General features: G+C 37.6%; 1 protein-coding gene across 6 annotated transcripts in view; it reads left to right on the top strand.

Moving 5' to 3' along the window:
* Positions 1 to 13,842, top strand: part of NBEA (neurobeachin) — a 546,841-nt gene that overhangs the window by 305,452 nt on the left and 227,547 nt on the right. For all 6 annotated transcript variants that reach the window (XM_060191623.1, XM_060191622.1, XM_060191624.1 and 3 more), the window contains one exon: positions 8,972 to 9,115. In XM_060191623.1, coding sequence (XP_060047606.1) covers positions 8,972 to 9,115 — 144 coding nt within the window. The remainder of the gene's footprint in view (positions 1 to 8,971; positions 9,116 to 13,842) is intronic.

Genomic DNA, 13,842 nt, shown 5'->3' with positions numbered 1-13,842 from the left:
AAGGTAAATTTGGCTTATGGTGGCCAATTACCTCAGGCATGAAAATCCTTTTGCATAATCATTATGCTATCTCCCCCACCCAAGGCATTATCCCCCCTCCTATCTCTCTCTTTGAATTATTTCAGTCTGAGAAAGTAAAAATATAATATATTTCATGTGCTTACACCACTTTGCTTACTACTCAATAAACCGAAAACTTAAGTCTAATAAGAGAACCTTAAATAGGGGGCCAGGAGGTAGCTCAGCGGGTTAAGCGCACATGGCACAATGCACAATGCACAATGACCGGTGTTAAAGATCCCAGTTCGAGCCCTGGGCTCCTCACCTGAGGCGGGTGTTGCTTCACAAGTGGTGAAGCAGGTCTGCAGGTGTTTGTCTTTCTCTTCCCCCTGTCTTCCCATCCTCTCTCGCTTTCTCTTTGTTCTATCCAACAACAACAACGATAGACAACAAGGGCAACAAAAAAAGGGGGGAGGGGAGAGAACCCTAAATAAAAGACTCAAGATAAAAAGTATTAAGTTACTGTTACTTTTAGAAGATGTAAACTTTCTATAGAGAAAGGAGTAGTGGACTAAACTAAGTCTTGAAAGAAAAGACAGGATAAAAGAATTTCATAAAAAGAAAATTGTGGATGTCAGACTTAACAATTTGAAGCAGCTTCATGTTTGGGAGCAAAAGCATTCAGCTTTATGGGATCATGAGTAGGGATGAGGTTAGATGGCATAACAGTAAATTGAATAAGCTGAGACCAGATCATGAGCTGTATACTATAGATAGAAATTATAAGCATCAAATAACATTGAAATGCATTTTTACATTCTAAATATCCACAAGATAGGTAGGTAAACACACACATACACATATATATAATATATAGTCTTTAATAAATGTAAATTCCATATTTCTAAATCCTTGCGGACATAGCAATAGCATACAATGTGTGAGAAAGATGCTGCACTAAAACTAATTTTAGCTCCTTGTTTATTAGCCACATGTGATTTGTGGCTTATTTATGGTATATTTTTCCTTTTTGGTATAAATGTTTTTTGAAAGCTTTTTTTTTTATTTTTAAAATTTTTTATTGGATAGAGACAACTTGAGATGAAGGAGGAGATAATGAGTGAGAGAGACAGAGAGACATCTGCAGCACTCTTCACCACTCATGAAGCTTCCCCCCTGCAAGTGTGGACCAAGGGCTTGAACCTGGGTCCTTCCTCACTGTAATGTGTGTGCACCACTATCTGGCACCTTGAAAACTTCTAAATTATAAATGAACTACTTCAGCTGGGGTAGTATCTGGACAGGAAGAGCATAAAACTTATATGCCTTGATCCCTATCACTGTGTGTAACAGAGCAGAGCTCTGCCTTCTCTCTCTGCATATAAAGTTCTTTTAAAAAGAACAAACTTACTATGTAGTATATTTCTTTCACTGTAGACATAACGGGCAAATGAAATAATACATTTACCTTCATTGTGCAAACTTCCAATATAGACAGAGTATTTATACTTCCAGTTCATCATTTCTATATAATCCCTATTGAGGATGACAAAAAAAAATTTTAGTAATTTTAAAAATTATAAGATAAGGGGTATAATTTCACACTGTTGCCAACACCAGAGTTCTGTGTCCCAATTCTCTCCACTGGAAACTGAACTAGTTCCCCCACCCAAGATCACAGATATGGGTTAACTGTCATTTCTATAGCTAGCTATATCTCTATTTATATATACTTGCCCATTTTTTCTACGGTCCGGCCTTCTCTTCCTGTCTAAGTCACACATACTACTTCCAAGTGTCCTTCCTTTCCCTCCCTTCCTTCCTTCCTTCCTTCCTTCCTTCCTTTCTTTTTTTTAAATATTTATTTATTTATTCCCTTTTGTTGCCCTTGTTGTTTTATTGTTGTGGTTATTATTATTGTTGTTGTCGTTGTTGGATAGGATAGAGAGAAATGGAGAGAGGAGGAGAAGACAGAGCGAGGGAGAGAAAGACAGACACCTGCAGACCTGCTTCACCGCCAGTGAAGCGACTCCCCTTGCAGGTGGGGAGCCAGGGCTCAAACACGGATCCTTACTCCAGTCCTTGCGCTTACACCACCTGTGCTTAACCACTGCGCTACAGCCTGACTTTCTTTCTTTCTTTCTTTCTTTCTTTCTTTCTTTCTTTCTTTCTTTCTTTCTTTCTTTCTTCCTTCCTTCCTTCCTTCCTTCCTTCCTTCCTTCCTTCCTTCCTTTCTTTCTTTCTTTCTTCCTTCCTTTCTCTTTCTTTTGCTTTTGCTTTTTTTTTTTTCTTTCTATTTCCTCTTATCTCACTTCCAGGTCCTGGTGAAATTGGAATTCAGAGTCCTCTGGTCTTTTCCCTCTTTCTCCTAATATTTCTCCCTCTCTGGGAATATGAGCCAAAGATCTTTATGGGGTGCAGAAGACGGAAGTTCTGGCTTCTGTAATTGCTTCTCTGCTGGACCTGGGCATTGGCAGGTCGATCCATGCTTCTACCATGTTTCTATATTTCCCCAGTGAGGTAGGGCTCTGGAGGACAATAAGTTTTATGTTTTAACTATAATACAATTTTCATAGTAACTATTAGAATATAGAAATATTAGAAACATTTATTCCCCTTGTTACTTTGCTGCTAAAATAAACTGTTTCACATGAATTCTTGTTTATTAAGAGAAATGTTATCAAAGTGGAGTTTTATTTAGGTTCATATAATGTAGTATACTGCATTAAACATTTTCACATGCAAAACTTCAAGCTTAAATATATCCTAGGAAATCTAATTTGTATAGAATGATTACCTTTAGGGGCTGGGTGGTGGGGCATCAGATTGAGCACACACAGTATCAAGCACAAAGAACCACATAAGGATCTGGGTTTGAGTCCCTGGCTCCCCACCTGCAGGAGCAGTGTAGGTCACTTCACAAGCAGTGAAGCAGATCTGAAGGTGTCTGTCTGTTTCTCCCCTTCTCTGTCTTCCCCTCCTCTCCCAACTTCTCTCTGTCCTTTCCAATATAATGGGGGAAAATGGCCACAGGAGTAGTGGATTCATTGTGCAGGCACCAAGCCCCACCAATAAGCCTGGAGGTAATAAATAAATAAATAGAATGATTTCTTTTATTCGTTCTCTATAACAGGATATAAAAAAGTAGAATGAATGAAATTTTAAACTTGGTTTAATTAACCCACAATTTGGTGACATTTATAATCTTGAATTGCTTTTAGGTTTTATGGCATTTTCACATTTTTTTAGAAAGCAAGCATATGTATCTGTCCTGTACAACTTTACACATCTTGCACATTTTTAAATGTAAGGCAGCCTGGTGGTTTGTAGTTTCACGTGTTAATTTGTTGATGAATGGCTGAAGAGGCCAAGAAGTACACTCAAACCAGCATGTCTTCGAAAGATAGATGATCTCAAATAAATTCTCTTCCCAATCAGATTTTGATTTGTTGGATGTTAAACCAATTCTTTCTAAGGACAGTGTTTATAAGCCTTGTAATGAGACAGCCCTTTGAGACCTTACCTCTTTTTGCCTGTAATTTTGATGAATGAAACTCTAATTCATAAAGGATATTGTGATTGAAAAGCACCTTTGGAACTTGCACACTTTAATTTAGATAAATGTCTAGTGTTGTACCGTAAAATCCGGAAATTCACTGAGCTGCAAGCCAATAACATATCAACAAGGATGGTTTGTAAGGATTACTTCAATCTACATTTTATAAAAGCATAATTGTTTTTACTGCTTTAAAACTAGAAGCAGTGTATTGAAAGCTGATTATACATTTCAGAGCTCATTTTCCTTTGACACATTTTCCCTATTGGTAGATTTAAATTTTTATAACATGTAACATAAAGCCTTTCTAGTGGCAAAACAGTTTACACATGGTTGTGATACAAGAAGTTGCTTTAGTAGACTGAACCATACATAAAGTGCTTTATTTAGCTTGCTCTTATAAAAACAAAGTTGACTTTTTATGTAAATGTATAAAGTTAACAATTTGCCCCAAACTAAATGTAAATCAGCAGTAATCTCTGAGAAATCTTTGCAATCTTCAGATTAAGGAATAGCCAGATGTCACCTTTATATTTCAGATTATTTGTTTGTTCAGTATGTATAAAGACTAGCTCTGTGCAGTCATTGTGCTAACAGCTGGGAATACAAAGAGAAACATATTTCCAGTCACCAAGGAGTTTTCAGTGCATGTGTAAGTAACAAGCAAGTGATTATAATTCCTGTAACTAGTGTCACAGTTATGAAGTGTAGTGGAAACATAAGGGAAAGGGGGAAAAATGTTCAAACATATCTTAAGAAATCAGAGAAAGGTCAGTGTGAAGGTGACTTAGCAGGTAGGGCACAGGATCCTGGGATTAATCCCCAGCACAATATATACCAGAGTGGTGGTACTCATCTAAAGTCTTAGTCTATATCTCTTTTTCCCCTCCGTACTCATATAAAAGTAAGTGTGTGTGTAACCAGGACCTCAAGCATGTGTGATTTCACCATTCTAGGCCACTTTTTCATTCAGATATATAGAAAAGAGTGAGAGATGATAAATGAACAGAAGGAAACATATACACAATACATAGTGTTCCTTATGATGTTGAGTTTTGTATAAATGATTGGAATATAGAAAAAGTAAGCTCAGGAAGAGTGCCTGAAGGAAGCAAGTATTTAAGTTGTGTAGGAATTAACCAAACACAAAAAGGAAGAGACATACAGAAAAAATAACATTAGCACAAGTATAGAACATATTTTTGGAAGCTATAAGCTCTTTTATATTGTTGATGGGTGAGTAGGGAACAATAATGCAAAACATAATGAGGATAAAATGCCCTGATGAACCATGCTATGGGGTTTATAAGACTTGCACTGAGTGTTTGTAATTGGGAGGAGTTAATGAACATTGTTAAGTAATAAAATTGCCTCTGCTGGGGGTCGGGCAGTAGTGCAGCGTGTTAAGCGTAGGTGGAGCAAAGCGCAAGGACCTGTGGAAGGATCCCGGTTCAAGCCCCCGGCTCCCCACATGCAGGGGAGTCACTTCACAGGTGGTGAAGCAGGTCTGCAGATGTCTATCTTTCTCTCTCCCTCTCTATCTTCCCCTCCTCTCTCCATTGCTCTCTGTCCTATCCAACAAGGAATGACGTCAACAAGAAAAAGAAGAATAACCACAACAAGGCTACAACAAAAAGGGTAACAAAAGGGGAAAGAAAAAAAGGCCTCCAGGAGCAGTGGATTCATGGTGCAGGCACCAAGCCCCAGCAATAACCCTGGAGGCAAAATAAAATAGCCTCAGCTTATTTATGCTGTCTAAAATTCATTCAGATAAAAGTGTGAGTGATGTAGTGATAGATACTGACTGACGCTGTCAAGAACACAAATAATGATCAGAGCTGGGGAATGGTAGTCACCTTACAGAATGAATCCTAGGTTTGTATGTTGAAATAGGAGATGAATAACCAAAAGATGGCTTGTTCAGTTAGGGAAATGTGGAATTATGAATATCTGAAAACACTAGTAGAAATATGATTATTAAGATCTCAAGAGAGACTCTGTACATCCATCACTGGTTTACTTCCTTTTATCTAAAATGATACAAGGTCTGAGTGTCTTAAATTAAGTTACTAGCCCAAAAGCAAGCAAGTTATAAAGAGTTATATTAACCCCCAAAAGATTACTGCTGTGCTAGCTTTATATCACCAAGAAACTAAATAAAATTAAGAGAAGTTCTGGGGCATTGAGTAATCTATCCTCAGTCTTTCATTCCAGAAATTAAAAAAAATCATATATGGGCTAGTGAAAGAATTCACATGTAACCCATTTACTTCTAATGCAGCTTCAGTTTGTAACTGTACTCTGAAATTTTTTACCAAAATATATATTTATCAAAATATGTGATTAACAATACATACTACTTTTTACTGTTAAGATATTTTTAAAAACATGCTCTCTACATGGTATTATCCAGTAAAAGTGAGAATAACAGGTGACATTCTATAGTTTTATAGTGGCATGACTGGTTTGCAACATGTACCTTCTGCTCATATATAGTTGATCTTGAAGTTATTTGACCAAACAGAACTGGCTAGAAATTAATGACAAAGGCAAGTATGTGAGCTGCAAAGAGACTAACACTGCTTTACAATGCAGGTTTTTTTTAATATTTATTTTATTTATTTACTCCCTTTTGTTGCCCTTGTTGTTTTATTGTGGTAGTTATTATTGTTGTTGTCGTCGTTGTTGGATAGGACAGAGAGAAATGGAGAGAGGAGGGGAAGACAGAGAGGAGGAGAGAAAGATAGACACCTGCAGACCTGCTTCACCGCCTGTGAAGCGACTCCCCTGCAGGTGGGGAGCCGGGGATCCTTATGCCGGTCCTTGTGCTTTGCACCACCTGCGCTTAACCCGCTGCGCTACAGCCCGACTCCCCACAATGCAGGTTTTATAGTAGCTAGATAAACTTCTAAGAAAATGGCTAAATAGATAGCGGCATGCAATAATGGACTGTTAGAGGTCCAATATAGGCTGAGGAAAGTTGACCGAATGTATTATGAATTGTTAACCGGAGTGAGATCTGGCTGGGCTAGTGGCTCTTTCTGTGGACTAGGACACAGACAGAGAGTTTTCAGGTTCAAAACCTGTACTTCCCAGAAGATGGTCATTCGCTACGGTTAAAAAATAAATAAATAAATAAATAAATAAATGAATTGTTAACCGGAGAAAATTTTGTCCAAAGGCATAGAATTTGGAAATGAATTGCATGTGCATTTATAATATGAAAATGTGCCTATACAAATACAGTGCCAAAGCATTCCCTTGAACTGTAATACAACCTAGAACTTCTTTTTCTTGTAGCGTTTGCCCTTCTTTCGTAGCCAGTCAACAGCGTCAGGTTGAGCCTGATGTCAAGTTTCGAGACCTCCTTTGAATCTGGAGAGGTGGCAGTCGTTGACTATGTGGGTCATAGTCTGTCTGGAGCCGCAGGGGCAGTTCGGGTCGTCTCTGGCTCCCCAGCGATGGAACATAGCGGTGCACCAGCCATGGCCTGTTTGATAGCGATTGAGGAGGGCCCAATCATAACGTGCTAGGTCAAAGCCAGGTTGGCACTTGCAGGGGTCTGAGATGAGGTGTTTGTTCTTTACCTCAGCTGACTGCCAACTCTGTTTCCAAGAGTCTGGAACAGAGAAGTTCAGTGTAGGTGGAGGAGACCAGATTGGGTGATGAGACGTCAAGCGTTGGACAGGGTGGGTGAAGATATCCGCGTATATTGGCAGGTCCGGTCGAGCGTAGACGTGGGAAATGAACTTAGATGATGCCGCATCCCGACGAATATCTGGCAGGGCGATGTTGCTAAGAACTGGCAGCCATGGAACCGGGGTGGAACGGATGGTTCCAGAAATTATCCTCATGGAGGAATATAATTTGGAATCGACCAAGTGGACATGGGGGCTACGGAACCATACTGGGGCACAGTATTCTGCAGTGGAATAGCATAATGCCAGAGATGATGATCGTAGTGTGGAAGTGCTCACGCCCCATGAGGAGCTGGCCAGTCTTGCAATGATGTTATTCCTCGTGCCCACCTTTGCTGCAGTTTTTATGAGATGTTCGTGAAATGACAGGGTGCGATCGAGAGTAACACCAAGATAGACTGGCTGGGCTTCATGCCAGATTCTCGTATTGCCAAGCTACACATTAAGCTCACGCGAGGCCGAGGCATGGTGTAGATGGAAAACAGATGATACCGTTTTTGCAGTGCTAGGGATTAGTCGCCATTTTTTACAGTAATCAGATATCAGAGACATGTCTTCCGTGAGTGTTTCCTCGAGGATGTCAAACTTGGATGCCTGAGTTGCACAGCAGATGTCATCGGCATAGATGAACTTCCTTGAAGAAGTTTGAAGAAGTTTCTGAACCTAGAACTAATTCATTAGGTTTCTGTTTTCACTAAATGAGATACGAAGATATTTTTCTACTTTTTACTGCTTTGTGAAGCTTACAAGTTACTTAGTTCCTGGTTGACTGCCAAAATCAAATGATATGAAATGAGGTGTTTCTTAGCTTATATGTTTTTACTTACATTTCAAATAATTCCCAACTCACTGTTACCCGCCAAAGAAGGTAGATAAATGTAAATATTGAAATTTTGCTGAACAAATTATGAGAAATTCAGTTGCATATCATTTATAGCCTCCTCATGGATAGATATGTTAAGTCTAGATTAAATTTTGCTGTATTTCTGTTTTTGTTACTTTTTTGCACTTGATTTTTGGGCTGTTGTTAATATAGCAAACTTCTTATCTTTTCAGTATTTCAGTGATCACCAAGGAAACATGAGTAGGTGTTATGTCTACATCATTCCTAACTCCAGCATCTACAGCTTCTCAAGGACAATCACTTCTCCCATTAGATGAAAGCATTTTTATTTAATGCACACCTATCTCATTTAATTTAAAATTGTATTGGGTGTATTATTTAATTCACACAAAAATATATTTTTATAAAATAGTATAATTTTATAAATCAGAAAACCAAACTCATGGTGAGGTGGAGAGTTTTTGTAGAAAATACAGTGATCTTGGAGTCCCAAAACATGGATTACAGATGCCATTATCTATCACCAGCCATCTGTAGGTCCCTCCACAATGCACACGGCATTCTTCATTATTTCCACATCTATCAAATAAGGTCTGGTGCTTTCTACTTAGCAATTTTGAAAACAAAACATGGTAGAGATTAAAAATGTTGTATAGTGGCTAGATGATGGTGCACTAGACTGAAAGCACAATTTATCGTGCAAAGAACCAGGTTCAAAATAAACCTTTTTTCAAAAAAAGTTCTGTAATTTTAAAGCAACATGGACATATAGCACGTGATTTTAAGAAAATAAGTAATTATATCTAGTACTCATTGAAGGCCAAAAAAAAAAGCCCACAATTATCTAAGTTATTATACTTTGCTTGTGAATAGGCACTGAAGAAGATGTAGTGAAATCAAAGAAGACATTCAGAAGTCAAGCAATAGTGAATCAGAATGCAGAGACGGAGCTTATGCTGGAAGGAGACGATGATGCAGTCAGTTTACTACAGGAGAAAGAGATCGACAATCTTGCAGGTGAGTTCTAACATTTGTCTTCTATTCAATGTTAAGTAGTAAATATCCTCACAATTATAGAGGTTAAAATTTTCAGTATGCCACCTGACAAATAAATGTGTGTCAGTGGTTGAAACAAGGCTTCATCCTGTGTATGTTAAAACAATATGTATTTCACTGGGAAATGAATAGCATCTGTGTTCAGGCTAATGAGCAATTTTTTTTTTTTGAAGAGCAACTTCTATAGGACAAGTAATGTGGTTGTTTCCACCTAACAGTTTACATATCAGGATGGTAGACTCATTGACTTCTATATGACTTTAACTTACTAATAACTATGAGGAATGTCACTTCAGCCAGATGACCCTTTAATCAGCTATTTCCTCTCTGTTTGTCTCTCTTTGCAATGTCCTTCCACATTCATGTTTTTGTTTGTTTGGTGAACTCTCTCCAGCTCTCATTCTCTTCTTTGTTTTTTAATTAATGATTTAATATTGATTTACAAAATCATAAGATAGCAGGAGTATAATCCCACACCTTTCCCACCACCAGAGTTCTGTGTCCCCATTCCCTCCACTGGAAACTGCAGTAGTTTTCCCAAGGTCATATATTTGCCCAGTTTTCTATGGTCCTGCCTTCTCTTCCTTTCTAAGTCACACCTACATCTATTATTACTTCTTAGTATCCTTCTCTCTACCCCCATTCTCTCTCTCTCTCTGGATCCTGATAGTATTGGGGTTCAGAGCCCTCTGATCATCTTCTTTTAAATTGCTCCCCTCTGGGACTATGAACCAAAATTTTTTATGCAGTGCAGAATGTGGAAGGTCTGGCTTCTTCAATTACTTCTCCACTGGACATGGATGTTGGGAGATAGATCCAAACACCCAGCCTGTTTCTGTCTCTTCCTAGTGGGGTAGGGCTCTGAAGAGGTGGGGATTTGGGACACATTGGTGAAATTGTCTGACCAAGGAGTTGAGAATGGAATCATAGTAGCATCTGGAACATGGTGGCTGAAAAGAGGTAAGATATAAAGCAGGACAAAATGTTTAATAACCAGGAACCAAAGAGTCGGAATAGAGCAGATGAGATTAGGAGTGGAAAGAAACTAGGAAGTCTGATTTAGGTATGTTCCTAGGAGCCCATGACTTTAGTAATTTTTGCCTGAGCTTGATAGCTAGCATGCAGATGGACAAAAAATATTGATGGAATCATAGTAGCATTTGCAACTTGGTGGATGAACGGAAGTAAGATATAAAGCAGGGCAAAATGTTTAATAAACAGGAACCAAAGAGTAGGAATAGAGCCGGTAAGACTAGGGATTTTAGGGTGGAAAAAAGCTAGGAAGTTTATTTAGGTATGTTCCTAGGGGCTCATGACTTTAGTGATCTTATTTTAATCTCTATCCTCACCACTAGATCACCTAGCCACTTACTTTTCACTTTAGATTGATGCTGTTCTAAGGCATTTGAAATTGTCAGCTGGGAATCTGGGCATAAATCCCCCTTAAGCTTTGGGAGATTTAAAACTACTTTGGATATATCTCATGAAGTTTGTCTCAGCAATTTTGTTCACAATTTCAGAATTTAGTGACATCAGGAGACAAGATTATGGGCTTACATCCTTGATCTAAGGTTAAAAACTCTTCTGAAGAGTCGCTTCACAAGTGGTGAAGCAGGTCTGCAGGTGTCTGTCTTTCTCTCCCCCTCTCTGTCTTCCCCGCCTTTCTCCATTTCTCTCTGTACTATCCAACAACGACAACAATAATAACCACAACAATATAACAACAAGGGCAACAAAAGAGAATAAATAAATATTAAAAAAACAAACTTCTGATTTCCAAAAATTAACTCATTATTGCCTCACTTTTGTACGTTCAGCTTTATACAACATTGGGATGGCAGGTAGCAGTAAAGAAGTGGACTTAATATACCCAACATTCCTTTAACAAGACTTTTGCTATTTCTAAAAGAATAACTCATATTGCATGGTATGCTTCATGAAAACTTACAGTGATATCTGTGAAAGCTGCCAGTTAGATAGCTCTTTTAGCCAGAGAGAAAATGTTATGGCTTATTGTAAATTCAAGATGTTTTGTTCTCCTGCTTCTAGAAAATGTTTATTAGTGCTATTCTAATACCAGTTCCTGGATAGGTCTATGATACAAATATATCTAAACAATGAAAACTACTCCTTTAGCTGGAAAAGGGTGAGACACTGGGGCACCTGGTAGTGTGCACAGGTTACCTGTGTGAAGACCCAGGTTCAAGATCTCAGTCCTTACTTGCAGTGGGGGAAGAAGCTTCATTAGTGGAACAGTACTGCAAGTGTCTCTCTCTTGCACCCTCTCTCTTTCTCTCTGTTATAAAAAGAAAAAGAGAAAGAGAAAGAAAGAGGGAAAAAATGTATGTTGGGAACCTCGGTAATAATCCCAGAGGGGAAAAAAATAAGTAAAAGTAATCTTAATTTTATGAATGAACATTTGCCTTAAATTTCTAAATAAATGTTCAAGTGTGATTTTGTTGTTTTCATGGCATATTCCTTTTCCTGAGATTATTTGGCAGTTTGAGCAAACGAAGTGCAATATTTTATTTGCTCACAGATTTATTTCCTCTGTTCTTGGTCTTATTCTTGATCCTAAAGAACTAGAGAAATTTCACATACATGGTTGCTGAACTTTTTAGATAGTGCTCTGCATTTCCTCAAATACATATGTTAGCTTTAGGTCAATAATACACATTTTTATTTAGATTATCTGATCGCTAGTTCCCATTATAATTGATTAGTTGATGTTGATAGTGGGCTAGTTCCTTGAAGTTTGTTAAAAGGTCTACCCAGTAAATCCAATATAGACTAATTATACCTTACTTGCATAGTGTGCACTTTATGATGTGTACAGCTCAGGTGCAAGCCTATAACTACATTGAAGGAAGCTTAAGTTCTCTCTCTCTCTCTTTCTCTCTCTCTGCCTCTAGCTATACAAAAAGAGAGATAAGGGGGCCCTGGCGGTAGTGCACTGAGTTAAGCACATATGGTACATATGGCAAGGACAAGCACAAGGATCCCAGTTTGAGCCCTTGGCTCCCCACCTGGGGGTGGGGCTGGGAGTGGGGGGTTGCTTCACAAGTGGTGAAGCAGGTCTGCAAGTGTCTATCTTTCTCTCCCCCTCTCTGTTTTCCCCTCCTCTCTCCATTTCTCTCTGTCCTATCCAACAACGACATCAATAACAACAATAATAATAACCACAACAAGGATAAAACAACAAGGGCAATAAAAGTGAAAAACATAGCCTCCAGGAGCAGTGGATTCATGGTGCAGGCACCGAACCCCAGCAATATTCTTATAAGCAAAATTCTACCCAAATAACATCAAGGACAGTGAAAATAGTCAGACTCTAGTGCCACTTGGGAGGTGCTATGGCATCAGAAGAGGGCTTTGTGTCTCTCTTTATCCACTGCGCCACCTCCCAGACTTTGTGTCTCTCTTTAAACCTCTTTTTGTTCATCTATCAGAATGAAAAGGTAGCCAGAAGTGAAAGGACCTAACTGAAAAAAAAGAAAAAGTAGGGTAGGGAGGAGGAAGGAGAGAAAAAGAATGAATGGAAGAATGGATTAAAATGATTGTTTGGTAGAGGCTATCATGTCCTAATACCTATTTTGGGTAAATGTGGAGATATACCCTTGTGACATCAAAAATCCTATAAAGCATTATTTCCTCAATAGAGTGATACTGGAATTGAAAAAAAAAAAAAAAAAAGGAAGAAGAGGAGGAAAGGGAGAAAAAGAGAAAGAATAGCTAGCATATTTTCCTAGGAACCAGGCTGCTGAAAAGCATTTAAGGGCAGAAACCAGTTTATACTCATAGCAACCCTTTGAGTAGATGCTATTATGAAGCCGATTTTACAAATGAAGATATAGAGGTTAATAGAGATTAAATAGTTTGTGTGGGGATAAGTATATATATTGATATATTTCCTTGAAAATACACAGTATTTGGTAGTATTAACAAAAATTTACTAAATATATTCAAGTATGTTTGTGTATACACATATGCATGAAATACTCTTCTTAATAGTGTGAAGAAAGATACAGTTTACAATTCAGTTTTGATACATTACATCACACTTAGAAATCTTGGAATATGCATAATTAATTTCAGTTTTATATGCGGTCTCTTGCCCAAAATCATTCTGGTTAATTAAAATAATCTGATACATAAAAGGTCTTTAGTACAATGAAAAATAAATATTGACCTGGTCTCATGTTTTCATATTTTCTTTGAAAAATTTTAGCCTTAATCAAGACCAACAAAATCCAACAAATTTCTACAGCTTAAATTTCATACTATTTTCTGTTTTACTTTTAGTTCCTTTTCTTCCCAAGCTGTTCATCTTAAGAGGCAAGTTAAATGTGTGTAATTATTAATTACTCAATTGGTTATGTTTTATAGCATATGGCTAATATGATTATAACATAGAACTATGCCAACCAGTTAAATAGCCATTACATTAATAACACCTAACTTATTTTATTTTAATTTATTTTTCATTTTTAGTGTTTCATAAAGTGAATTAGCACCTAAAATCCTACTAAATATTTCAATTTACTAATTACATTGTTCTTAAAACAGTGAAATTAATTAGCATAATTTACTTGACTTTACTATCACATTACAAATATTTAACTTGAAATTTAGTTTATGTTATTCAATATAATTGTAATTGTATAAGTAAAATAATATAAAATTCACAT

Source organism: Erinaceus europaeus, chromosome 5 (genome assembly GCF_950295315.1).
Source record: "Erinaceus europaeus chromosome 5, mEriEur2.1, whole genome shotgun sequence".
NCBI classification, from domain to species: Eukaryota; Metazoa; Chordata; class Mammalia; order Eulipotyphla; family Erinaceidae; genus Erinaceus; species Erinaceus europaeus.
Note: the sequence above shows the minus strand (reverse complement) of the source record. Positions and strands in the feature narration are given on the sequence as shown.